Below are 26488 nucleotides of genomic sequence, written 5' to 3' on the forward strand. Positions count from 1 at the left end.
TGGGCCCTACACTTGACCCAAGATCACACCCGCAGGGCCCTGACCCCAGTGCATCTACTCAGGTCGGGAGCTTTGCACCATGTTGACAAAACGACACTTAAAAGGCCTGTGTCAAAAGCAGGTGTCCCAGATGAAGGGAGCCCGAGATGGAAGAAACGGCAGTACTATAACCTGGAAAGAGGGTGGATCCAAGGACACACTATGGGGAGGGGCACCCAGGAGGTAGGGCTGTGGGGGTGGCACTGACTGGCAGACCCAGGGCAGTGGGGAGCATCTGCAGCATCCTCCCCACAGAGAGGGTACAGACCCCTCCGTTCCCTTCTCCATTCCCAAGGTGCTCCTTTCTGCAGAAAATGTTCAGTTTCCTATTAAGCCAGAGTAGGCCCTGGAGGGAATCAGAGGCAAAATTGTTTCTTGGGCTCTGGGGAGTGTGCACAAGACTAGACACAGACAAAGGCACTCCAGGAGTCAGGCGATGCTGAGAGGCTCACAGCCTGGATGCAGCGGCCAAGAGCCGAGGGAGGCAGTTAATCATTTGCTGACTGTATGACCACTGCCACGTCACTGGGGCCCACTGTTTCACCCCCAGGCTCTGCTGCTGGTGTCCACTCCTTGACCATAGGTCCAGGAGTCACATACCTTGTGATGGTGTCATTGCCACCCAGACATGTTCCTGTGCTAGTCAGGCATCTTCCACCGCTCTGTGACTCTGTCTACAGCTTACACGCTGTGTCTGTGTGCATCACTGTGTTCTACGGTTGCATCTTCCTGATACCGTGGTGTCTGATAGCTCTGTGTGGCTTGGGTCTATTACTATACAACCACACTTGATTGTTCCCTGACCACATTCTATTGCTTGTCACTGTGTCTCTTGGTCGCATGAGCTGGTCCATTGCTATGTAATTTTGTTTGGTTGCTATGGAACAGTGACCCATTGCTACACGGCTACCTGTGATTGTCACGGAGCTGTATACTGTTGCTACCCACCCACATTCTATTGCTTGTGACTGGGTTCTACTGGCTGCGTGAATGTGTCTGTCTGGGTCCTGCCCTGGTCCTTCCAGGCTCTGGCCAGTGGGCAGGAGCTGGAGCTGGGGGCTGGGTCTCCAGGATCCAACAAGGGCAAAGGGTCAGAGGAGGGAATAGTCAGTGTGGTAAACCTGAGACAGAGAAAGAGAAAGGGCGGGGGAGGGCAGATGGCATGGTGAGTTGCAGAACTGAAGGCAGGGGTGGGAGGGTAAATGGAATTGATCCCAGAGTTAGGAACAAGGAGGGAACAGACAGGAATGGGCCAGGGAGAGGGGCAGGGCCACTGCCCTGAATAGTATGTGTCTGAGGGACCCAGTGGCGTCCGGTTGGCTGAAGGGTCCGGGGCTGGTGTGCAGGCCTCTGTAGCCATCTGCTGTTTGCTTGGCTATACGTGAGGCAGCATGGGATAGCAGGGTGAGGAAGCCTTGGGCAGCGTTGTGCCACTTCTGGGCTTCCCCATGGCTAGCCTTTGTGAAATTAGGAGATTGGACTAGCTATTCTCTAAGGTTCTTTCTGACACCTCTGCTCTCCAGCCAGGGCTTCTACCACGTGGCCCAATAAGCATTTACCTCCACCTGTGTTAGGCCAGGCAAGGCCTGGGCCCTGAGCCCAGAGACATGGAAGCCAGTGTGCTCTTAACTCAAGGGTTGGATGGTGCTGGCTGAGTGCATCTAACCCAACAGCAAACCAGGGAGAGCAGCCAGTGCTTGTGGCCTTGCCAGGCGCCCAACAAGGGGGATGGTAGAGGGACCAGGGAGCCCTCTCCCAGCACGGGAGTGCTGCAGATGGCGTTCAGAGAGGGCATGATTGAGTTAGTTCTACATACAGACCCAACTCACAACATCTCCAACAGCCTGTGGGTATGGGGCAGCCCTGAGCCCCTTGTTCACATTCAGCCTCCCAGAATCCTAGTGCCCTTGGGATACTTGTTTCTCCTCCTCCCCTCTGGCACTCACAATGATTACTCAACCTCTTGCTCAAAAACAGTTCTTCCTCATGGCTGACCTTGACTTCTCAGACTGCAATCTAGTCCCGCCTCTTATGGTTTAATCCTTAAGAGAAGATCAAGACTAACTGAAGGTATTGGTTTATTTATGCTGCCCAGAGTCTTCAGAGACAAGTCTAAATCTTTGTGTTCAGCCTGATGGCTGAGCTGGCAAGTTAGGCCTGAGAGCTGCTTTCCCAAGGGGCAGAGGTGAGGGGAGTGAGTGTAGAAGGGGGCCCAGGAATGCTCTGGCACCTCGGGAGGGCCCAGCTCCAGGGAGAGCAGGGGCGCTCCATGTGGGAGCATCCTGGGCACACCCAGCAGACAGCAGCCCTTCTTATTCGTCCAATGGGACGTGTTCCAGAAAGGTGCAGAAGTGCCAGGGGAAGATGCGGAGGCTGTCAGTGGAGAGGGGCAGGTCCTGAGAGGAGGAAGTCCAGGGTTTCCCTAGAGGCCAGTGGCCTTGGCTGGGGCCTTTTCTGAGGATCTTCCGGAGCAGCGTTCCCCATGGGATCCGCTGTGGAAGAAGGGAGGAAGCCACATATAAATTCACCCAAGGTCACTGGGGTGGGACTTGGCCTGTACTGTCTTTTTGGTGACCTCTTCTTTAGCTCTCTGCATCACAGGGCTAGGACTCGGTACTGAACCCTCACCAAATTAAGACACCACCTCAGCCACCTTCACCCACCGTTTCCCACATCTTATCAACTGGCAACAGGAAGCCACACCAGCTCTCATGATCAAGGACACAGACTCTGTGACCAAAGATGGTGGCCTCTTTTCTTTGAGCGCCAATTTCCTCTTTGAGAAGTTTAATCTCTTGGGGGGCTTCCCATTACCCAGTAGACACGCCCCTGAGGAAGTGCTGAGCTGATGACTTGAGAAAATGGGACTCAGTCTTACAAGTGTTGTAGGGGTTTGTTTTGAAAGAAATCAAATGGGAATCCCATTCAAAAGGTGAAGAAACTCTGTAAACTGAAGAATCCACACCTTCCACCAGTTTAGCTTTGGGGTAACTCACATACAGAGTGTGACTAAAGGGGAGGTCTATTGCCCCCTGAGGAGTGAACCAGGCCCCAGGGGGCAGTCAAACCCCTTCACCACAGCCTCCATCACTGGTCTTCCCAGCCCTGAGGAGACACTCACCGGTTCCCGGGACATCCTGAGCACCTCAGGCTCTTCCTCCGCTTCCTGAGAGGTGGATGTGCTGGAGTCCATTATGGAGCTCACTGTGGCCTTGGACCAGGACTCGCGGATGGTACCCAGCTTCTCATCTAAGATCTTGGGGTCCAGGATGGGCAGAGTCTTGCTGTTCTTTGGTGTCAAGAAGTTTTCAGGCCTCTGAAAGAGAAGGTATACAGAAGTTTCTCTGCACTTCTCTATCATAAGGGTACCTTCTACACCCCTCAGGCCTCTCGTCCCCATGGCTCAGGAGGCCCTGCATGTCTGGCCACTGTCTACCTCCTATCACCTGCCCCCTTGCTCACTGGGCCCTAACCACACTGTCCTTGCCATTCCTCTAACAAGCCAAGCTCTTTCCTGCCTCAGGGCCTTTGCATCTGCTGTTCTCTCTACCCAGAGAGCCTCATGGGTCTTTACACGGCTATCCTCTCTCACCATTCAGGTCACAGCCTAGATGTGATCTTCTGAGAGGGGCCTTGCCCTTTGAGATAGAGACCCATCCTATCCAAAGTAACCTCTCCTCCAATATACTCTCTAGTCACATTATCCCATTTTAATGTATTTAAAGTACTTACTCTACCAGAAAATTAACTTTCATAAAACGTGTTTGTTTACTGTCTGCCTCCCTCCTCCCATCCCCACACTAGGATGTAAGTTACATGTAAGCAGGGATCTTGTTTATCCCCAGTGTCCAGTTTATCCCAGTTATCCTCACTGTAGGTGCTCAGTAAACGTGTTTGAAAGAATAAATAAATCACGCCATCAACGACTCCCACCCATGATGCAGTACCAACAGCTTCTGAAATGCCTACACTCCTTTGACACCCTTTGCTGTGTAGACTTATTTTCCATTCCATCTCCTCTGTCATCTTCTCATCTCAACACCTGTTAAACAGAGTCTCTTCTCTCTCTACTCTGATGGGCCTCTTGCTCCTTCCATGTTCTTTTTCCTGTTCTCCTCTTCCTCCCTGGCATGACTATCTCTCTCATCTCTGCTTGTCTAGGATTCAACCCCGCTCAAATACCAGCCCCTACAGGAAGCCTTGATGGCCTCCACCCACACTTGCTCGAAGCTTTTCTGAGTTCTTCCAGCCCAAGAGAAGGCTTTCTCTGCTCTCATACTGTTCTCTAATTCCAGGCTTATTTGCTCTTTTTGTTTCTCTGATAAAACTTTAAGTTCCTTGGGCTTAGAGACGTGTCTATGCTCCTTTGGGGAGAAGTTACTTTAAAGCTGATGGAAATTCATGGTTAGCTCTAACGTGCCCATTGTCAAAGAATCATGCAGTCTCAGGGTTTGTAGGGACCTCAAGGGCGACTCACTTCCACCCTACATCAGCTGTTGGAATTCTGTCTTGGCCACACAGCAGACAAAAATGCCACCACCTAGAGTGTTGCGCTAGAAGCAAATAGAACAATGGGCACAGTGCCAACCAGGACAGATGTGCTCAGGGTTAGAGGTGCCTGGATATCTGACCCCGAACAGAGTGAGAATGAATACAGGCGGGCTTCTCCTTAAGTGGATACTCTATATGAAAACCCACACATATGAACCAGATGAATAGGGACAAGGACCCTTCACTTTACTACTGGGATGCTTCAAATAATGATTGCTTTATGCCCTTTTAAAATAAGATTTGGTGTGCAGAAATTCATTAACATGAAGCCTTTTTGGGCTTGTGTCAGTAGAGTAAGGGACAGTCATACAAATACAGAGGCATCCAGGCCAGTCTGGGCCTCATTTCCCCTCCATCAAGTGGGTACAAGGATAGATAATTACAGAGAGAAAGCAGCTATATGAAGATTCTTGTAATGGGAAGAGTGAAGTATTGGGTGACCCTGAGGCTGACTTTGACACCTATTGCACTCCATAACCAACACTTCCAGGCCTGTTTTGTCCCTGGGTATTAGGCCCGGCTGTCTCTTTCACCTGCTCCTCTCAGTAGCTATGGTTTATGGAGGGCAAGATTCATTTGGAGGCTCCCCACTGAACATGCCAGGTACCTCTGTGTAGCATCTAAGTCAAATGGTTTTGGATTTTTTGGTTGTCTGTGTGGTTTAGATAGGAAAAGGCACCACATCTGTCTCCTGTTCAGAATGGCTGAATACCAGATTGGCTACAGAAGGAGAACTACAGAATGCATACTGGATGGATGGGTGGGTGAATGAATAGAGGAGAGAATGAAATAAAAAGCAACTAGCCAGGGCAAGGCAAAGACCAACTCCCCATTGACCAGGTGGTCCCTGGTGCTGGGGTGAGATGCTGATTCAGGACCTGTAATGACATTTCTCTTCATTTCCAGGCAGAAAGCCAATCTCAATGCCCTGGATTTCATAGACTGCCATCTAATCCAGTTAAGGGAGGAAGTAGAAGTAATGAAATCAAAGGAGAGGTCCCCAGAGGTGCCCCCATCAGTTCTGAAAGCAGGGACACATTGCTGAGGGAGTCCCCTCCCCCATAGCCTGTCTCTCTGACATCTACCCGGTGTGGCCACAGCACCAGCTGGGTCAGCTCAGTGACCCGGAGCTGACATTTACTGGGCTCTGATCAGAGATAGGCATGCACCAGGTACTTCTATGTGCATTCTGAAATTTATTAAGTATAATTCACTTAATTTCATCACAAAGATAAAATAAAAATGAGACTGATCCCTAAGTCCAGACCAGTGCCTTCACCCTGTCAGTCTCCGGTGGGCAGGGAGTTGTCCCGAGAGGGAGGGAAGGAAAGGCAGAGTATCTATGGACTTCATTCTATTCTGCCCACACCACCTCCTCCTGACGTCCAGCTGCTCTTCCTCTAGCCCTGACCAGACTCAGTGGCTCTGCTCTGCTCTGCCCAATCCATGGCTGGCCCTGGCCTGTATTTGCTCCCATAGGTGCTTCATGCCAGTACCTCCCACATCCCATCCCCTACCACTGCAGGTCTCCTGCCCACATTTCCAATCCCCTGCCCCAATCAACTTTGCCAGGATCCATCCTGGCCTGGGGGTTGGAGGCAAGGTGTGTGGGTGACTTTTATAGAAAAACCTGGACCTCCACATAATACAGGCCCCATAGGGAAGTCCAGAGGCAGCTGCTCATGTCATGTGAGGTGAGGGGCGCCAGGAGGACCTCAGTGCCTCACACAGTGCCTAAATTCCTCCTAATAGTTCCCTTTCTCTAGGGCCAACATTGCCTCTCCAGACTCCTCAGCTTCAATCTGCCCATGTTTGGGGAGGGGATTGTGCCCTCCTTTCCTTGCTCTTCTGGGAAGGGAGCTTGTCTGAGACTAGAGGGAGGGGCCAGGCTGCAGGAGATCAGGGTGGGTTAGGGCGGGTCAGGGTGGCGGATGGGGTGGGGGACAATGCTAATATGGGGATGGGAAGAGGGTGGAGCCTTGGAGATTAACTTCCCTCTATTCAGGCTCAGCCTTGCTTTGCTCTCCCTCTTTCCTCTAGGTGGGGATGGGGACTGCTGGCTCACTTCACAAACCTGCTTATTTGCTTTTCTATTTGGCAGGCCCTGTCCTGCCTGCTGAGGCAGCTTGGGGCTGACAAGTGGCCCCTCACTCTGTGGCTCCGTGGCTGCAGCACGTCTTGCTTCATTAGGGCTGTAATTGGAGACCTACTTTGAAAGCTCAAAGTGATGCGCAGCCACGCACTGGCTGAGACTCAGAGCCCAACCCACTGCTACTTGTGCTGCTGCAGCTGCCTCACACCACGAATGCCATAGTGGGGAGAAGGCACCTCTTCCTCATGCTTCTCAGCCCTCACTGTTGCCCGTGGAGGATGGTCTGTTGAGACAGACCAGGCCAATAGCATCACAGGCTCGAGGCTTCTTGGGTCACTTGTTTCCCCCTCCACCCCTAACATCTTCTGCCTCCCTCCTACTCATTTCATGCCCTACATCCCTGATCATGCAAAATGCAACAGTTCCAGCCTGCCCCGGCAATTACAGACTGGCTGGGTTGCAGCTGCTGTCCTTGGTGCTGAAAATGCCCGCCTTCCGGCCTGCCCGCCTCTCACCCCGCCCTGAGTCTTCTTGCTGAAGCGCACATGCTCTTAATTCAATTAGCTGGCCCTGAACCCTCCCCAGGGAGCCGGGAGCGGAAACTGGCAAATTCTGTTTAACAAAGACATTTGTCCCTCTGCCCCGCCGGCTTTGGGCTCTGCCTGCCTGTATCCCACTCATTAGGTATCTAACAAAGTGCGTCCCAAGAAATCTGCTTCCAATCGCTAGTAATTCAGGAGGCCTGATGCAATTTTCTCCCTGATAAGGGTGTCTCGCCCGCTGGCAAGCGCCATAATAAGCCCTGTGCAGCGGCTCCCTGATCAGTCACTGCTTTGTCATTTCCTGTGGCCACAGTTGTAGGTTCTTATCTCTTCAGCTGAAGGCAAGGCTCAGACACTGGCCCCTCCAAGAAGGCTTGCTGCCTCCCTTGCATATTGCAAGCCTCATTCAAGGATGCCACACAGTCTTGCAGCTGGGGTGGGGTTTGAAGCTCTGAGTCTGTCTGCCAGCCTAGAAGGGCCTGAGTGTTAATCCAGAAAATGGTGTCAGAGGGTTAATATAAAAGCAAGTTGTGTGGTCAGAGGAGGGGAGCCAGTGATAAGGATTTTTTAAAATTCTGGCAGGGACTTTAGAATTAGAGTCCTGCCTATGGCTCAGTGGATAGGCTGTGGGCTCACTCTTGTTAGCCTGAAACTGGTCTTTCTGCATTTAATCTTTCTCCTTGGGTTCCCTTTATTCACATCTAGAGGAACCTTTCTAACATATAAGTCAGATCACACCCTATTGCTACTCAAAGACCTTTCTTAGCTTCCCATCACTTTATGACAAAATCTAAACCCTGTATCTTGGGATCCAGGAACTCCACAGTCTAGGCCCCATCTAACTCTCCAGTCTCCCTGCCCACAACAGCCTCCATATGTCCCATGTGCTTCAGACACTGTCATGCCTCCACGGCCTTGTAGTTGTCGTCCCTCTGCCTGAAGCACCCTTGCCTTGCCAATTTCAAGCCACCCTTTGTGGTAGAGCTCAAACCATGCTTCTCTGTGACTCTTCTGCTGAACTTGGTATGCTCAATGCACCAACCTCAACTAGAACCCTTAGCAAGATGGGCAGTGATGATCTGTTGGGGTGCTTTACTGCTTGCTACAGGTTAGAGATCTAACAAATGGTTAATGAATTCATGCCTGAATGACCTTGGTTGGACCAGGGGTGTATCTGGTTTGGCTGAAGGAGGTCTAGGCTATGGTAGTCTGGCTTTGAGATGGGGAGAAACCCAAGAGCAGGCCCTATTTTATGAGAAGTTTGGTCTGGAAGCTTTTACCCTGTCTCTATCTCTTCCTCGCCCCCCCCCCCCCCCCACTCCTTCCATCCACCAATTATGCATCGGGCTCATGCAGAGAGCAGAGCAGGCCAGGAGAGGGCCCAAACATCCAGTTTCCTTAGCCATCCCTGGGTCCTGACCCAGTCCATCTGTGGCTGGGAGTCATAGGCTCACATTCTCAAGGCAACACATGGTCCTATGGTTGGTGAGGCATTTGGGAGGAGCCTGCAGTATGGCTCTTGGTCCAGCCTTGCCCACCCTGGCCTGAGAGCTCACAGGCCAGGAAACAAATCTTCTCTTTCTCCATCTCCTCCACAGTCCCCAGCTCAGGGTAGGATATACAGGGGACTTCAGCAAGTCTTGGCCTCTGGAGAGATGATTGTCTGTCTCTTCTCCATTTCTTCATTCTCTGAAAAATTGCTGTGAGACCAAATGTGGTGCTGCTGACATTTATCTTCAGCGCTTGACAAGGCCTCCTGATGTCCTTATGGATGTGAATCTGGTGGAGCGGCTGTCATGAGGGGTGGGCGTGGAGTGATAGATTAGCAGGGCTTCATTGTCCCCCCTCCCCCAGGAGCCCTGGCCTCATCCCTGATGAGTTCAGCATGTTTGTCAGCAACTTAGGTGAACAATACTAAGTGCTCTCTTTACGGGGTGTCTGCAAAACACTGGGCTGGGCACTTACACATGCTCCCTCATTCAATTGTCACTACATTCCTGGCTGATGGGGGGGGTCACAACCCCTTCTAGGTATGAGGAAAGTGAAACTCAGGGTGGCTAAGATCAAGTGGAAGATCCAGGATTCAAACCCAGATCTAAGGATGCACACTTGTTAGCTTACGCTGCAGCACTGAGAGCGAACCGACCACACCCACAGATGACCCGGAGCGTGGGGTGGGGCTGGAGGTGGGACCGTGAACGTGATGCATGATAAATTCAGGGTCTACAATGATCTCAAGCCCAGACAATGGGCTGAGAAGAAGATAAAATATCCTAGGGAAGTGAAACCCTGCCTACGTTCAAAGTAGAGCAGCAGAGGTTCAAGGTGAAGATGTGCGCCTGACAACGGCTCACATGTCAGACGGGACTAACCAGGCTCTAAATGGATCCTATGAGCTTGGTTAGTGAAAAAATAAAGCAAATGGTAGGCTTTGGCTGCACCAAAGGGGGGAATGTGTTTGGAGAAAGGGGGCGATGGTCCTATTCTACCCACCAATGCTGATCCAGCTCCACAGTTTTGGGGGACACTTTAAGAGGAGTACTGTCAAGAGGAGACAACCAGGATAATGAGAAGCAGAAACCCAGTGTGACAAAGAGCAGTCAGAGGAAGGAGAGCCGGTTAGGCTGGAGAGGACATAAGTCTGCAAACATCAGCAGGGCTGAAGTGGGCATGGGAGCTGACTCTCTGGAGCCTGCTGTTTCTTTCTTCAGGAAGGAAAGACAGGGCCTGGAGGGAAATTAAAAAAGGCAGGAGGAAGGGGTTTACAAGGGAGCTGACAGAGGCTGGAAAGGGCTTCCTTTGAGGTAATGAGCTCCCTGTTATGAGACGTGAACAAGTCGAGTCTGTAGAACCCTATGTGTTGGAGGGAGTGTCAAACTACCTCCCTGAGGTGGGGAGCAAGGGGGGAGTTACATGATAACCAAGAGACTATGGGGGGAGCAATATTTGTCCTGTAGCCATGGAGGACTACTGGGAGAGATTCAGGCATTGTGAAAAGCAGGCAAGTGCCTCTTATGGTGCAATGGCAAGCAGTGTCCCAACACTGAGCATCTGTGAGCTGACGGCCAGGCTGGCCCTGGAAAAGCACAGGCTCTCGCCTCTCACCCACCTGTCCCCAGCTTCCTCTGGTTACACAGGAAGATCTCTGAATCGGGCCTAGAATCTGAGCAGGTAGGGGAAAGTGTACCTGTGAGCTGGGCAGGGATAGGCCTGACCCTCTGTCTCCTGCCTTCCGGCCTGGGAGAGTGAGAGGCAGGGAGGGTAGGGGGCTTGGGGAGTGGAGACAGGCAGGGATCTTGTGAGGTTGTAGGATGAGAAAGGGTCTCTTTCTCTGGATCCATCATCATCCTTATGGTAGTGTCTTCAGAACTGGAGTCTTGGGGGTGGTGACAGAACCTTCCAGATGACAGAACAAGCCAGAGAGGCTGCAGTGCTGTCCTGGACACTGGGTCTTCCAGGCAGCTTTGCTTGGTGAGGAAATAGGGGCAGCTTTGTGTTGGGGCTTCTCTGAAGACTAGCCCAGTGCTGTCATGTGTGGCTTTCAAAAAAAGTCCATAAGAATTCATCAAAAACCAGCATGATTCTGCCTGTTCCCTGTCCTCCCCTCCACATTTACTAAACAGCCACTTGTCCCCACTCTGGGCTGGTCTCCAGGGAGAGCTTTGTAACTAGTTTGAATAAAAATACCAGAGCAGCCCTTTGCATGGCAATGAAGACCCGCCCTGCCCCTCCCTATGAGGTGAACAGGGACAGAGGAGGGTCTGATGGGACTGTGGGAACCGCCCCTTCCCTCAGTGGGTGGCAGCAGGTGCCACGTCCTCCTCTCCTCAAATGCACCCTCCCTGTGCCAAAATCTGAGGAAGCCAGTGGGTTTCAAGTCCTCCCAGCATCTCTTAGGGCTGTGGGCGGAGGAGGGGGTGGCCACCATTTGAGAGGCCCTACCTCCACCTGGTGTCTTGGTGCCCTACCCGGGCAAGAGTAGGTCCAAAATCCCAGCCCCAAGAGGGGACATGTTGCTAAACACCCAGATGACTGCATGGACTTGTCCCACCTCACAGGAGCACATTTCCAGGCAAGGAGGCAGGGGCTGACACAATGAGCACCTCCTGTGTACATGCCAGGCTCCAATCCACATGGGTCAGCCTAGGAAAGCTGGTCAGTTGTGGGCCTCACTTAAAAGAGACTGTCTGCAAGCTGGAGAGCACCCAGATGCTGCAGGATCTGGAAACCAGTGCATTAAAAAAGGCAGGCTGTGTAGCCCGGAGAAGCATAGACTCCCAGGGGATCCGGCTATACTCTTCAAAGAGAAGAGGCCAACATCAGAGTGGGGATGGAGGAGACCAAAGGTTGATTCAAGTAGGTACAGATGGAGCAGCCATAGGCTCATGGACTCTTAGAGCCTAATGGACCTCCAAGACCAACCCCCACTGAATGTGCAATAAAGAGAAGTTTTCTGTGTATATGCAGGTGTTTTTCTAGTTTTTGTATATCTATGTGTAGTTATACATGTCTTAATCTACACACACAACTCCAGCTTAAGGCAGGTCACTCCAAGCAGCAGGTGCTCATAGAGAATCCCACTAGAGGGAAAAAGCTTAACCCAGCACTAACAGAACTAGCTTCCAGCACAATGACCTGACCTAGGAAGCCACCTGTTCTCGCTGTTCACTGAGATAGCGTGCTGGATAGCTGACTGGGTGCCCGTGTCCCCAGAACCAGAACAGGAGGCTTGTTGGGGTTGCACTGCAGCCCCAGAGGGCAGAGCCAGGAGCCTGGGACAGGGTGGGCTCTGGGGTGAGTGTTTCTATTGGTTTTAGCCACTGAGCCAGGGGATGGGCTGTTTCTAGGAGGTAGTGAGCTCTCTGTCGTGGCAAGAAAAGGAGAGGCCAGGATGACTGCCCATGGCGGATGTTATCAGGAGAGTCCTATCCAGGGTGGGCTGTTGAGAAACACCTCTGCAGTCTCTGCCTATCGGGAAACTCTACAGTGCTCTTGTTCCCAGAGCTCTGAGAAGGGATGATGTGGAAGTGGTGGGTGTGGGGAGCCTGTTCACGAAAATGTCAATTAGCCAGAATGGCCTGTGCCCAAACTTCCCGGACCTGGAGGCCCATGGGAAAGAGGTTGTGTCCTCAAGTGGGAGGTACTCAAACAGGATATGCTTATTCATTTCTTCTGAAGTATTTCCTCTTTGTAGCATGTCTGACCGTGTACAAGAAGTTGCTCCTAAGATGGAGTTGTTAGCCACGTGGATGGGGCCCCTGAAAGGCCCATTATCACAAGCCCGCCCTGCAGCTGGCATGTCCACAGGACTCTAACATGGCCAGTCTTCAGGCAGTGGCTCCTGGAGCTTTGAGCAGTGTTTGATTTAAACAGCAGAAGAGGGGCCAGCCCAGTGGCGCAGCGGTTAAGTGCGCATGTTCCACTTGGCAGCCAGGGGTTTGCTGGTTCAGATCCCGGATGTGGACATGGCACCACTTGGCAAGCCATGCTGTGGTAGGTGTCCCACATATAAAGTAGAGGAAGACGGGCACGGATGTGAGCTCAGGGCCAGTCTTCCTCAGTGAAAAAGAGGAGGATTAGCAGCAGTTAGCTCAGGGTTAATCTTCCTCAAAAAAATAATTTTTTAATAAATAAATAAACAGTGGAAGAAGCCATGGTTCTGGGCCCAGGTCCGCCTGGCTGGACTGCAGAGATGAAGGCCAGGTACTGTCCACCATGAATTAGCAGACAACGCCTTAGGTGGAACAATGAGATGGATGTTACGGCGGCTTGGCTCACAACCTTACTCGGATACCAGCTCAAGTCTCAACAGCTTGTCACCTTGTTTGGGTTTCATCAGGCCTCTTTTCAGGAGCTGACGTCTGCTCATAAATTGATCTGTTCATTGTCTGGTCCACACTCCTTGCTCTTTAAGAACGCAGGCTTATGAAGACACGGCCTTTTCTGTCTTCTTCAACGTAAGATCCCTAAAACCCAGGACAGTATCTGCTACATAGCAGGTGCTCAATAAACATCTGTAGCTGCATGGCGGACATGGCGGTATGACAGTGAAGGTGATGGTGAGGGATGAGCTGGGGATGGGCCCTTTAGACTTGGCTGCAATGCCATCTGACTTGTTCTTCAATTCTCCACACTCTCCTGCCACCCCTCAGGGAGAAGGAGGCCAAAGGGGCTCAGACGCTGGCAGAGAACCATGTCCAATCCTGATGAGGGGAATTCAAGGCAGATGGGCTCCATGGTCAACAGCCCCTCCCTCTCCTCACTGCAATCCACAAGGGCAGCCGAAATTCTGGTCCGCATCAAATACATATGGAATAAAAGAATGAATGGATAGGTGCTATGGCTGCAAAAACCTTATGCCGAGTCTACCCACATTAGCACATCATACTTAGGCCCCAAATTGGACTTTGAGATTCTAGAATCAAAGCAAGTCAGTTATTGGCCAATTCTCAGAGAGTTTCACCAAGAAACAGTTTAGCCACAAAGAAATTTAGCTTCTGGGGCTGGCGCTGTGGCCCAGGGGTTAAGATCGTGCGCTCCTCTTCGGCAGCCCGGGGTTTCGCCAGTTCAGATCCAGGGCGCAGACATGGCACTGCTCATCAAGCCATGCTGAGGTGGCATCCCACATGCCACAACTAGAAGGACCCACAACTAAAAATGCACAACTATGTACTGGGGGGGCTTTGGGGAGAAAAAGGAAAAATAAAATCTTTAAAAAAAGAAAAAAGAAATTTAGCTTCTGCGTGTGCCAGTGCAGGTGTGAAAATGTCTGGTGTCAGTTTGCTCATGTGTGTGAGCACATATGTATGCTTTAAATGTGTACACCCTTGCAAAGGGGGTGTGCGTGCGCTGTGTGCATATCTATGCATATGTGACTGTCCGCGTGCAGATATTTGAATGCAGTTGTGTGAGAGTGTGTGTGTGTATGAATTCCAGGCTGCAGAATCTGAATTTCCTCTAGTACTATTTTCCTGGTACACACCCAATCTTGATCCCCTTTCTTTTCCTTTCTTCTCGGAAATCCATTACAGAATGTTCTTCTCACCCGCCTGCAGGGGGAGGGGGCTAGGGGGAAGGGGAAGCTAAAATCACAAGGCCCAGATCAAAACACTCAGCAGCTAAATGAATTCGGCAGCGTTTTCCCGCATGACTTGGAGGGATAATTTAGTGAGGCCGCCAGCTGGAAGGAAAGGGATTAATTCTGCACTTAGCACAGCTCCAGTGAATAATTCATCACCGAGACCTTTGTGCCCAGCCCCTGGGCAACTGGGGAAGTGTCCTGCCCACCTGCCTGTTGCCTGCTTGGGTCCCCCAGTGCCCTGACCAGGGGCATTTGACGCTCCTTTAAGTCCTCAGGACACACATGCCCCACTGAAGGGGCAGGGGGCAGGGGGAGGTGAGGAAGGGGTTGGCAGTGGCCACTGGCAGACTTCAGACCTCAAGAAGAGGCCGTGGAGGGTTGAGCTCCAATCTGGGAAATTTGTGACATTTTCCAAAGGACCATGCTTCCCCTTTCTTGGGGTCTTCTGCTGCTTCTGTGTCCTCCCCTCTCAGTACCTTCCTGGTCCTACATCTAGTTTGGGGGGTGGGGTGGGATGTCAGGGAGTATCTAACAAACTCCCTCCCACCCAGGAATGAGAGGAATCTCTAGAGGGCGATGCAGAACATTCCACATCGGGGCTTGCTAACGGAAGGTTTCAGGCACTCACTAGAGGCCTTGTGGGGAGGCACTTTGGGGCTGGTACTTTCCCAGATATACCCCACACACCCTACACCGTGGAACTCCCTGTGTTCTTCACAGGTAAGGTCACAGGGCCAAGTATTACTCCAGAGCTAGTGGCTATTTTTCCTGGCATGGGAAGCTGTCAGGAGTGGGCTGACCCAGACATCAGCCCCTCCAGGCATTTCCTGGGTTCATCGTCCAAAACTGCTCACATCCCAGCTTCACACCTGTCCCAGCATCACAGAGAGCAAAGTGGAAAAATTCCAGCAGGTGCCTGCTAGGTGCACTGGAGCCAAATGACCAGGGTCCAATCTGGACTCAGAGCCCAGGTGTAGAGGAAGAGCTCCCATCCACAGGGCAGGGCTCAGTCCCTGCTATCTTTCCACTTGGACCAACCCAGCTGTAGTAGGCAGAATTCCAAAAATGGGCCCCCAAGATTCCACACTCTAATCTGCAACCCGTGAATGTGATGAGCCACCACACCTGTGATGATGTGATTATACTGCACAGTTGACTTTAAGAAGGGGCGGTCATCAGTGGACCTGACCTCATCACAGGAGCCCCTCTAAAAGCAGAGAGTTTTCTCTGGCTGTTGCGGAGAAGGAAGTCAGAGAATTTTGAAGCGTGAGGGAGATCCCACGTGCCTGTCGGCTTAAAGATGGAGGAGGGCACTGGGAGAAGGAATGTGGGTGGGTTTCAGAGGCTGAAAGAGGCCTCCAGCTGACAGCCAGCAATGAGACAGGGACCTCAGTCCTACCACTGCAGGGAACTGAATTCTGGCAAGACCCTATATGAGCCTGGAGGAGTACTCTTCCCCACAACCTCCAGAAAGAACTGTGCCCCTGCCAACATCTTGATGTCAGCTATGCTGTCACAGACTGCCTACCCGTAGAAGTGTGAGCACACGAATGAATGGGTGTTGTTTTAAGCTGCTAAGTTTGTGGGAATTTGTTACCTGGCGACAGAAAAAGATATCCTAGTTCACCCTTGTAGAACCTTGATCCCGGTGAGCCAGGCTTGGCTTGGGCTGAGTTAGAGACTGAGTGGGTCTGGGTGGCCCTCTGCTCTCAACTCTTCTCTTCCTAATCTCACCTTTCTCTCTGGTTTTTTGGAGCCTCAAATCACCCTTAGACATTTCACCCAAAGCAGCAGTCCCCTCCTCCCAGAAGCCCCTGGCCCCAGCCCCTGAACAATACTAGCAATTGTGAAGGAGGTTGGAGCCCACTAAGGGGCTACAGGAGCTGGCACATGACTGCCAGGCCCTGAAATTCCCCTGACCCACAGCCTTACCTCGGAGGAAAGCAGCTGGAAGGAGAGATCCACCGTGGGGGCCTCACCACTCATGGTTTTCAGCGAGGTGTCCTGGGGAGAAGGAAACAGTTGGACCACACTGGCTAGGGCAGCTTCGGCCTCTATTCCACCCACTGTCTGGATTCTCCAGGAAAGTGCCTGCTGCGGGGGATGCCTGGAGAGTGGGAGGGAGGCGGGAGGTGGTCTCCTGGCTCTGCTCGCCCCTCACCACTGCCATGCCACCCTCCCACCTCCACCGGAGACCTGCCCAGACCTCCAGACCTGCTTCCCGGCAGAGTCAGGAAGCTCTCACTTGTGAGATCTACAGCATCATCATGGCCAGAAGTATTTCAGAGAAAAAGGTAGCTTAGAAATAGACAACGATGACTATAACGTATTAATTCTTATTGAGAACCCATTCTGTTCTGTGTGCTTTGCAGGTATTTCCTCAAAAAATCTCATAGCAACCCTATGAGTAAAGTACTATTAATATGAACCCATTTTACAGACAAGGAAACTGCAGCACTGAGACTTTAAGCAGTTTTCCCATGGTCATGTGAGCTGGTAAGGGGTGGAATCGGAATTTGGACCCAGACAGTCTGGCTCCGGAGCCTGGCCTCTTGACTCTCTTGTTATGCAGAGAGGTTGTGTACAGGCAAGCTGCTCCCATTTTAGAGATGGGCACTCAGGTTCAGGGAGGTTAAGTAACTTGCCCCAGCTTCTATAGTGAGGACTAGGGCAAGTCAGGATTTGAAGGCAGGTCCGGCTGGTTAAAGGCCTGAGCTCTCGCTGCCCTCCCGAAGGGCCTCCCGGTGCTTCTCTCCAAGTCGCTCGGGCAATTTCATCACAAGCCTAGATTTTTGGTGTTCAGGAGAGCTCCTCACACCTGACAGTGGTCAGCTTCCCTGGTGGGAGCCCTGGTGGAAGCTGCTGGAGAAGCCAGATTTGCCATGTTGGTGGGGCAAGGTGGAGCGGGGTGGGGCGGCTGGGACCAGGTGGACCTGCCGTGGGCCCAGTCCCTGGTGGGGGACTCACGGTGATGGGGAGCCGCTCCACACGCAGCCCATTCAGGCCTTTCCCTGTCAGCATCTTGCGGTACAAACGGCTGTTTAGCGGCAACACGGAGACGCCCAGGGGCTTGCTGAGGGTCCATGGCTCACTGCCTTTCACTGCGAGGGGAGGACCAGCTGGGGCTCCCGCCAAAGCCCCCACTTCCCGGATCCCAGCGTCTGAGGCCCCACCCGGGCCCCATCCTTTGGTACCCAACATCTAGTTTTCCCATCCACACTGTCCATCTGTTTCCTGCCTCCTGGCCTTTTCTTGTACAAATATCTTCCTTCTCCTCTCTCTTCAGGGCTTCCTGAGTTCAAGGCCAACTCTAAACATAGTTGTGTCTGGGTATTTATACTGATCTCCCTTGTCTCTGACCTTTGGGGGCTTCATTCTTACAGTGTGAAACTAAGACTGTGGATCAGCTGGTCTCTGAACCCTGTCCACCCCACAGGATGTGAGCCCTGAGGGCTCCACTCCCTCCCTCCTCACTGAGAGGTGTATAGGGGTGGTGCAATAAAAACGCTTGCATCTATTATGGAAAGAAGGCCCACGAGTCCTGGCCCCTGCTCTAGAGCTGCCATTTGGACAAGGAAGCCAGCCAGGCGCTCCCCACTTATCTGCATGCACTGGGAGGCTGCCTTGGGACCTGGACCCCTTAACCCATCCCTGCAGGAGGCAGAGGCAGGATGGGCTGAACACTCTTTCATACACCTGTCCTGATGCATGGCTGCCCTGTTGTGGCACCAGGTGGCACTTACTTGAGGTGGAGGAGTAGTACTCCAGCACAAGGGCTGTGTCTTCTGAGAAGGTGGTGGCTCCATCTCGGCCTTGGAAGAGGAAGGACTGATTCCACACGGGCAGCTCCGGGGGACCCCCGGGCTTGGACAGCTGAAAGCAGAAGGTGGGAGCAGGTAGTGGGGCCACCGTTTCTCCCAAATCAAGGGATGGCTGGATATTTGGTTGTGTAAGTGTCTATGTATGTCATAAACATTTGTCCCAAATATAAAAGCAACACACACTTAATGAATAAATTTTGGAAAATATGGAAAAGTAGAAAGGTTTAAAAAATCCACCTAAATTCCAACACTAAAGACAACTGTTCATAAGACCATTTCTTTCTACCTTTTTCCCTATGCCTATTTTGCATAATTGTCATCCCAATATCCCGCATTTTTCATTTACTCTTTTTTTTTCTGAAGAAGAAGATTAGCCCTGAGCTAACTGCCGCCAATCCTCCTCTTTTCGCTGAGGAAGACTGGCCCAGACCTACCATCCATGCCCATCTTCCTCTACTTTATATGTGGGACGCCTGCCACGGCATGGTGTGCCAAGCGGTGCCATGTCCACACCTGGGATCTGAACTGGTGAACCATGGGCCGCCCAAGCGAAAAGTGCGCACCTAACCGCTGCGCCACCGGGCCAGCCTCTCATTTACTCTTAGAACCTAAGCCTATCCAGAGTCCTAGGGACAGTTGTTAGCCACGACTTTGGTTGCCACAGGATATTCTGTCGTGTGCACATGCCCTGGTCTCTCCCTTCCCGTTTTTCCTATAATTACACTATGTTGAATGTTCTTTGACACATAGCTCCGTATCAAATTACTTCCTTAGTACAAGTACCCAGAATGCAATTGGTGAGTTACAGGACACATGTATTTTAAGGCACTGGATTCATCATGGGTAGACTTTTCCTAAGAGTTGCATCAGCATTCATACCCATGGCTGGTGGTGTCATAGATGCCAAATTAGACATGACCCCTACCCTTGTCCCAGCCCCTCTCTGCCTCACACAGGTTTCCCAGCCCCTTGCAGAGCCCACGATGGGTCTTCATGGGGCATTCGGGGGACTTGACAGCACATGAAGCCAGCAGCTGGGGCACACACATAGGCAATATTTGAACAATGAAATAAGAAAGCATTAACTACAGAACCCCAATAAAGGGCTGTATGAGACATTCCTGTGGGTGATCAGAAAAGCTGTCTTGGAGGAAGCAGGACCTGAGGAAGGCTCTGAAGGAAGATTTGGCAGGTTGAAGGGAGGAAGGTCTTCTGGCTGGGAAAACAGCCTAAGCAAAAATGGGGAGGTGGCACCAAGCATGGCATGTGCAGAGGATGCCTGGAATGAGGAGGGACTCCAGGTGAGAGGTTGAGCATCTGCAAAGGCCGGAAGGTGGGGAGTGGGGCATGGGACATGGGGGCATCAGCCTGTCACACCACGGTCCCAACACGGGGAGGGGCTGGGGGTCACTGGCGCAGACTCTCCAAGGGGCTGCCTTGCCTCTGCCCCCAGCCAGGGGCTGTCAGCAACAGAGGCAGCCACTCCCACCTCCTGTTCCCACCTCCTGCTCCCCTGTGGGAATCAGTCATCACTTGAAAAGGTCAGCACAAATGCACCACCAGTTCCCGGAGTTATTGATGCAGGATGGCAAAGCATCAGTGGGGGTCCACTCCCCCTGCGGCAGCAGGGCCCTGACGCCTATCTCACTAATGTGCGTGCTCTGTTCTCCGAGGCCCAGACTGAGGCTCAGCTGTGTCTGCCCCTGCCCCTGGGGAGATAAGCTGCAGTCACTTCGGGGCCAGGGGCCCTGAACACAGGGACAGTGACTGGGTTGATTGGGAGTGTTCCTGAGAGCAGCCTCTGGTGGCAGCTTAGGGACAGCCACTTGGCCATCAAGCCTGGGAGTGGCCTTTCAGGATTGATCCTCAAACCATGCCCAACTCAGAGCCATCTCATTCTCCTGGGGCCAGAGGGGCACCCACATAGCCTGGACCATCTGCCAGGCACTGCGGCACTCAAGGAAGACCTGGGATTCAGCCCCCTGCTGCCCTATCTTTGCCCCTCCTCGGAAGAAGAGTATTTAATGGAAGCTGGTTGTCCTCTCTGGGGCCTATTAATGTGTCTAAATGGAATCTACAAAGCAAGAAATGGTGTCTGCCTGCCCAGTAAGGACAGTTCCTTCCCTGAATGGTTTCCCAGGATGAGTCCCTCAGGAAAGATCCCTTTGGACCTAGAATTGGGGAGGGAGGGTCAGCCTCTCCTGTGTGTGTATGGGATTGGGGGGCGGGGTCGCAAGGAATCAAGGTTAAACTCCCTTCAGAGCCTGATGCCAGGGCCCTGGTGAAGGTGCTGGGGGCATGTGGGGGAAGGGGAAGCTATTGTCCACAGATGCTGACGGGAAAGGCCAAGGCGGGCTGTGGAATTAAGGAATGGGATTGACTCTCAGCTGTGATCTTCAGCAAAGCCGTTAACCCCAGCCACTGAGGCAGACCTGCCTTCCCTGGCAACACAGCCTTCCTCACATGGGCCCATGGGCCCTCCTCCATTTCCCCCGGGGCCCACCATACCCACACCGGCACCCACCCACACACTGCCTGCTCTGCCCAGGTGTAGTGGCGGCATCCTGGGAAGAGTAGCTGAGTGGGGCTGGGTGGGGCCTCAAGGGAGTTAGGACCCCTTGGCTCTGGGCCCAGGTCTGCCTCAACCTCACTGTGTGGCCTTTGGCAAGTCCCTTCCCCTCTCTGGGGCCTGGCTTTGTCATTGTCCTGTGGGAAAACGTTTTATGCTCCATGCTTTGAAAGGCTGCTGTGAGGGTTGAAGGAGACAAGGGATATTCTGTGAGGGTGGAAGTTCAATTCACCTGAACTCAGCAAATGTTGACTGGGGGCTTCTCCACGCTGGATGCCTCTGGGGTGCTGCACGGCCTGTGGGGGAGCTAGAGCCAACCCCTGCTCCCCTCTGGAGCTCATTTCTTCCAAGGGGATAGGACACCCACTCCCTCCCACGCCGAAACACACACACACTTTGATCCATGCAGAGGCCTAAGCAAGTTGTGGGTTTTGGGAGCTGGGATGTCTGGGGAGAAAGCTATGACTTCTGACCTGGGGAAGCGAGGACCTGAGGGATCATGCAGTAGGTAAGAAGGAGGAAGGCCATTCCAGGCTGAGGGGCAGGTGAGAGAGGATAGTATGGGCGTGCAGAACAGCCACATCGAGTGGAGGTAGAGAAAGCCTGTGTGAAGTGGAACAGTGAGCCAGGTGGCTGGAGGGGACAAGGTCTGTGTACCTGGCTGACAGTGAGGGCTTTGTCGGTGATAGGACGAAGGGTCCAGGGGAAGGGCCCAGCCCTGAGTGGGGGGCTCTGTGGCTACTTCTCACAGGACAGATGGGGGCGTACCTAGTGGAGGCTGCTGTAGTGGTCTAGACAAGAGAAGATGAGGCAGGCCTTAGAGCTGGGTCTGTAGCATGGAAAGGGGCCCCATGAGAGCTTGGATACAGACTGGCCATAGGGCCTGAGACAGGAAGAGATGGCAGTGCCCACTGAGCCCAGGGCTGCTGACTGGTGCCCCTTCCAGGTAGGGTGCTGGCCACTCCCTCCTTCTCTCCACCTTGTGACACAGAAGCCTGCCCCTGTCTTCTCACTGCTGGCACCTGGGCACCTCTATGCCAGCTGCCAGTGAGCTCTCAACCTGGCCCAACCGCCATGGTGCCAGGTGACCTTCAACAAGTGTCTTGCCATTGCTAGACCTCTGGCGTCGAGTCCACACATGCAAGAGGCACTGGGGGTAAGTCTGTGGCCAGGGGCACCTCCCCCACCAGACTAGTTAGGCAACAAAGGCAGCCAGAGAGGGCCTGGGGGTGGGAGGGGCTCGCTCATTAAAGCAGCCAGCGCCTGCTGCCCCTCGAGACTGCCTGCTGATTGGTTCATAATTTTCTGGGCAAATGCAGGGCCATGTGTGAGATGACTCTGGGGAAATCAGGCCGAGGATTGGTTTGAGTTTGAAGCCTCTGTCCCTAGGGTCCCCCCTTCATCCCACCCCTCCCTGGCACCATCACTCTTGTCCGTGTCTGAGCCTTCTTCAAATGTCTTTGCCTTTAACTGAAGGCTGGGGCTCTAAAGGGGTGCCTCATTCTATATTTGCCATACCAGACATGAACGCTGGTGGGCAGACAATAGGAAGGACTTCTCAGGCACCCGTGTCTTCTTCAAGGCCTAGGAAAATGTTGGGACCATCATGTGGGGCAAGCTCCCACTGAAGTGCAGACTATGGGAAGAGATTAATCTGGCTACCCGCTGGACCCAGCCACGATCTGCGCACACTTCCCAACATATTCAAACACACTCCCCTCCTCTCCAGTCCTCCTGCACACCCATAGCTGTGCTCTTGCTCTCAATCACCCTACAGCAACCCTTCCTACTGAAAACTCAAGAGACCTGTGACTGGATGCCCGCGTTCATCACCCAGGCTTCACATCCCTCTTACCTGATTAAAAAAAAAATTTTTATTGTGGTAAAATATACATAACATAAAATTTACCGTTTTAGCCATTTTTAAGCGTACAATTCAGCAGCATTAAATACATTCACAACATTGTGTAACCATTACCACCATCCATCTCCAGAACTTTTCCATCATCCCAAACAGAAAATCTGTATCCACCTAACAATAACTCCTTATTCTCCCCTGCCCAGCCCCCAGCACCACTGTGCCACTTTCTGTCTCTGAGTTCGCCCAGTCTAGGTACCACATGTCAGTGGAATCATACAGTATTTGTCCTTTTGTGTCTTCCCTCCTCTGATTTTTACAGCTCTGACAGTCCCTCCTGGTTTGTTATTAGATTAAAGATTATCTTATGTTAGTGTTTAACCTTTTCACATGTGTGGCTCCTTTCTTCTCCAGGCAGAGAGTTCCTGAGGGCCGCTTCTCCCCAGTAGAGACGCGCATGGCCCTGGGTATGCGGCAGGATTCAGTACACTCTTAACAGTCACGTGAACAACCGACTGACTGAGTGAATAACTGAAGGAGTGGGTGAGTTACGAACCAGTGAGAGGGAATGAGGAAGTGAATGAGGAGGAGTGAATGAGGGAAGGAGCCATACCTGAGGGCACCCGTTCTGGCTGACTCGGGGAACATCAAAGTTCATCACGGATGGGATAGGGAAAGAGAGTGAGGTGATGGGCAGCCCCAGGGATGTCGGGTCCTGGTTTACCTGATTGACCCTGGGGAGGCAAGGAGACAGAGGTCAGCACAGGAGTGCTACGAGTGTCTGGCACACTTGGCTCTGTGCCCAAGCCTGGCAGCCAAGGGCTCCCACGTGGGCTCTGGATTGATGTGAGAGAGGAGAGTGCGGTGGCCCACGTAGTTCAGGCCTGGACACCTGGACAGGTGATGGGCCCTGGTCCTTCTTATCGCCGCCCAAAGCCTTGGGAAAGTTTGTCTTGGTCAGGAAATGGGCTGCAGCCCCCAGGTTCCTTTCCCCATGACTCACTGTGGCCTTGGCCACATCAGAAGGCCTCAGCTGCCCCATCTTTAAAATGGGCCTTGCATCCCTGCCTCACCTGTGGAAGACTTGCCAGAGTGACACACTCCCAGGGTGGGAATCCCAGTTTAGGCTTGGGGGATATGGAGGCTGCAGGGGTAGGATTCAGTGTGTGTGTGTGTGTGTGTGTGTGTGCATCTGTGCACTGAGTGAGTACATCAGCCATCTTCATTCCTCCTGTAAGCAAGGCGGGTTCACAGGTCATCAGAACTCAACAGGTGGCACAGATGAGTCAGGGAGTCCTCTTGGGCCATCAGAGTCAGTGGAAGTGACAGAGGCAGACAGCTGACCCCCAGGAGGTGGTGCTGTCACAGAGGTCACATGTTCACTGGGGAACTCACTGCAGTGTGCAGCCTCCAGTGGCCAAACCAGCCTGAATCCCCTCCTGAGGAATGTGAATCCACCAAGCCCCAAAAGGGGTCTGGGGAGGACGGGGATGAGCCAGGGCAGAGCCAGGGAGACCTCCAAGATGGTGAGGGAAGGGACTCCTAGGCAGGGCTAAAGGTCATGATGTTCTGAGTTGACCCTTAGCCTGCCTCCTTTGGGGACAACCATGGGTTGGAGGCTTGACCCTGAACTAGAGTGGGGCAGGGGGAACTGTGGATGTGATGGGGGTGAGACGCGAGGGAGGTTTGGAGGGGGTGAAGACACCTTCTCCTCCTCCTTACACTGGCTCCCCTCCCAGCCTGCTCTCAGGAGAGGTCTGAACTGCCCCTGTCTAGGGGCTGTGGGCAGCTTCCCGGGACCTCAGACCCAGTGGGGAGGTTTGAAAGGCTTGGGATGGGCAGGTTTCTATGGCTCCTGGAATCATGGCCTGTGGTGGCAATGACAGCCTTCTCCCTCCTTGTCCTCTGCCCTCCCCTTGCTCCTTGCCCACACCCACCTGGGCCCCACTCACTTAAAATCCTTGTAGTTGGGAACCACCCTGGCAATGACCACCATGGGGTTGGGGTTGTTGGCCAGGGGTTCGTTGACTCCTCGCAGAAAGACCTGGGGAAGAGAGGAGGCAGGTGAGCCCCTGGGGGCCTTGGGCCCTCTCGGGGACATGGGCAGCTCGCCTGACAACTTCCTACCCAACAACGGGCTCGTCCCTGCCTCCACACCTCTGCACCTGCTCCCGCCTGCTCCTGCCACACTCGGGTCTCTCTCTGCTCAAGGCTGCCCTCTTTCAGACCCTGGGCTAGGCATGGAAGGCAGGAGAGAAGACACAAATTCTGTGCCCACACACCTCCACTGCCGTCCCAAGCAGCTCTGACCTGGCTCCTGGCCCTCACCCCTTACTCGCCAATGGGCTCCTATTCTCCCCTCAGTCCTCACCCCAACTCCTTCCAGCTGTGATTCCTGGAGCTCCTTTTACTTCTCTGACCCCTCACTGGCTCCTGTTTCTACTCCTGCCCCAAACCCATCTCCATTCCTAGGCAATCTGATACCCAGTGGCAAAAACTGCCTTCTTAAAAATGAATTGAGTCACGTCATTCCCCTGCTTGAGGCCATGCAATGAGCACCTCCCACCTCACCACGCTTGGAATGAATTCCATAATTCTTACCATGATAGCCATTGCCCCTCGGCCCACATCTCCTGCCAGCCTTCCAGGACTCTTTTTGCTCCAGCCTCTTTCTTCTCCCTCCTCCAACATGCCCCACTTGTTTCTGCCTCAGGGTCTTTGCACAAGCTAATCCCTCTGCCTAGACTCCCCACTCCTGCCCTCACTTACTCAGTAGCTGGCTCCTTCTCTTCCTTTAGAGCTTAAATGTCACCACCTCTGAGAGGCCTTCTCTGACTACTCCTTCAGCCCCTGGATTGCCTCTTCTATAGCACCATCATAGTTTGTGTTTAATCTAATTTCTTTCTTGTTTATTTTCTGTCCATTTGACTCAAACCATTTGTCCCCAGGGGCAGGGACCATGTCCATCTCATTCACTGTGGTATTCCCAGCTTTTAGCAAAAAACTGGCAAAGAGTAGGAGCTCAATATATGTTTGTGGGATAAATGAGTGCTGTGTTTATGAAGAAGAAAAGAGGAGAGAAGAGGAGGGACAAGTTGACTGTGTTTATGAGTGAGAGACAGAGAACCCCAGAGACCTGGGCGGGGAAGCAGGAGGAGACAGTCAGTGGCCTTGGGGAGGGGCGGGTTGAGCTGGTCTTGAAGGATGGCTGGGATCCTAATTATGTGGTGCTGATGGGAAGAAAAGCAGGAAGGGGAAGGGACTCTGGACACGGCTGAGGGGCACGCTGGAGGCAGCCCTCAGGACGGGAAGAGGCCCTTGCCAGGTCTACTCCAGTTGGGTCACTGTCACCGTAGCCAGTCGCTGCTCCATTCTGGGGCTCAGTTTCCCAACTTGTACACTGAGGGGTTGGACCCTACTCTCCCTGGACCTTCTAGCTCTGACCTTCAATAGGAGGAGAAGACCTGCGAGTAGCAGCTTGTCCTGGATCCCTCTCCCTTTTCTCCTCCCCCTCAGTACCCTCCCCTAAGCCCCTCTGCCAGGACCCATCTCAGCTGGTTGCCAGCTAACTCCACACAGGTGTGAGCTGATTGGGGCTTAAAATAGTTGGGCCCTTCAGCTGTCACTGGGGGCTCTAGAGATTGAAACCCCTCACCAAAGTCAAAGGACTGAGTCTCTGATGGTGGCATTTCAATCTTTGGATGGGGGTGGGGATCTGGCCTTGAGGGATTTCACTGGAACACTGTCAAACCCTATTGCTCACAGGGACTCCAAAAGGTATAAAGGCTGAGGGGCAGTCTGGGAGTAGGGGGAACTAATTTACAACTCTTCTGTACTGAATGGTCAGGTGTGAATGAGACAGCTGCCCAAGCACACCTACTCATGACAGCCTGGGGAGGAAGAGAGCAATTTCTTCTCCCGCTGTGCCATCAGGC

The 26488-nt window shown here is 52.9% G+C and overlaps 1 protein-coding gene across 1 annotated transcript in view; it reads right to left on the minus strand.

Moving 5' to 3' along the window:
* The window catches only part of CCDC33 (coiled-coil domain containing 33), a 106931-nt gene that overhangs the window by 36170 nt on the left and 44273 nt on the right, over window positions 1-26488 (minus strand). The window contains exons 7-12 of the mRNA XM_070498166.1: window positions 24506-24597; window positions 23167-23287; window positions 18049-18178; window positions 17273-17406; window positions 16238-16309; window positions 3161-3355 (exon numbers count right to left, since the gene is read on the minus strand). Coding sequence (XP_070354267.1) covers window positions 3161-3355; window positions 16238-16309; window positions 17273-17406; window positions 18049-18178; window positions 23167-23287; window positions 24506-24597 — 744 coding nt within the window. The remainder of the gene's footprint in view (window positions 1-3160; window positions 3356-16237; window positions 16310-17272; window positions 17407-18048; window positions 18179-23166; window positions 23288-24505; window positions 24598-26488) is intronic.

Source organism: Equus asinus, chromosome 2, assembly GCF_041296235.1.
Source record: "Equus asinus isolate D_3611 breed Donkey chromosome 2, EquAss-T2T_v2, whole genome shotgun sequence".
NCBI classification, from domain to species: Eukaryota; Metazoa; Chordata; class Mammalia; order Perissodactyla; family Equidae; genus Equus; species Equus asinus.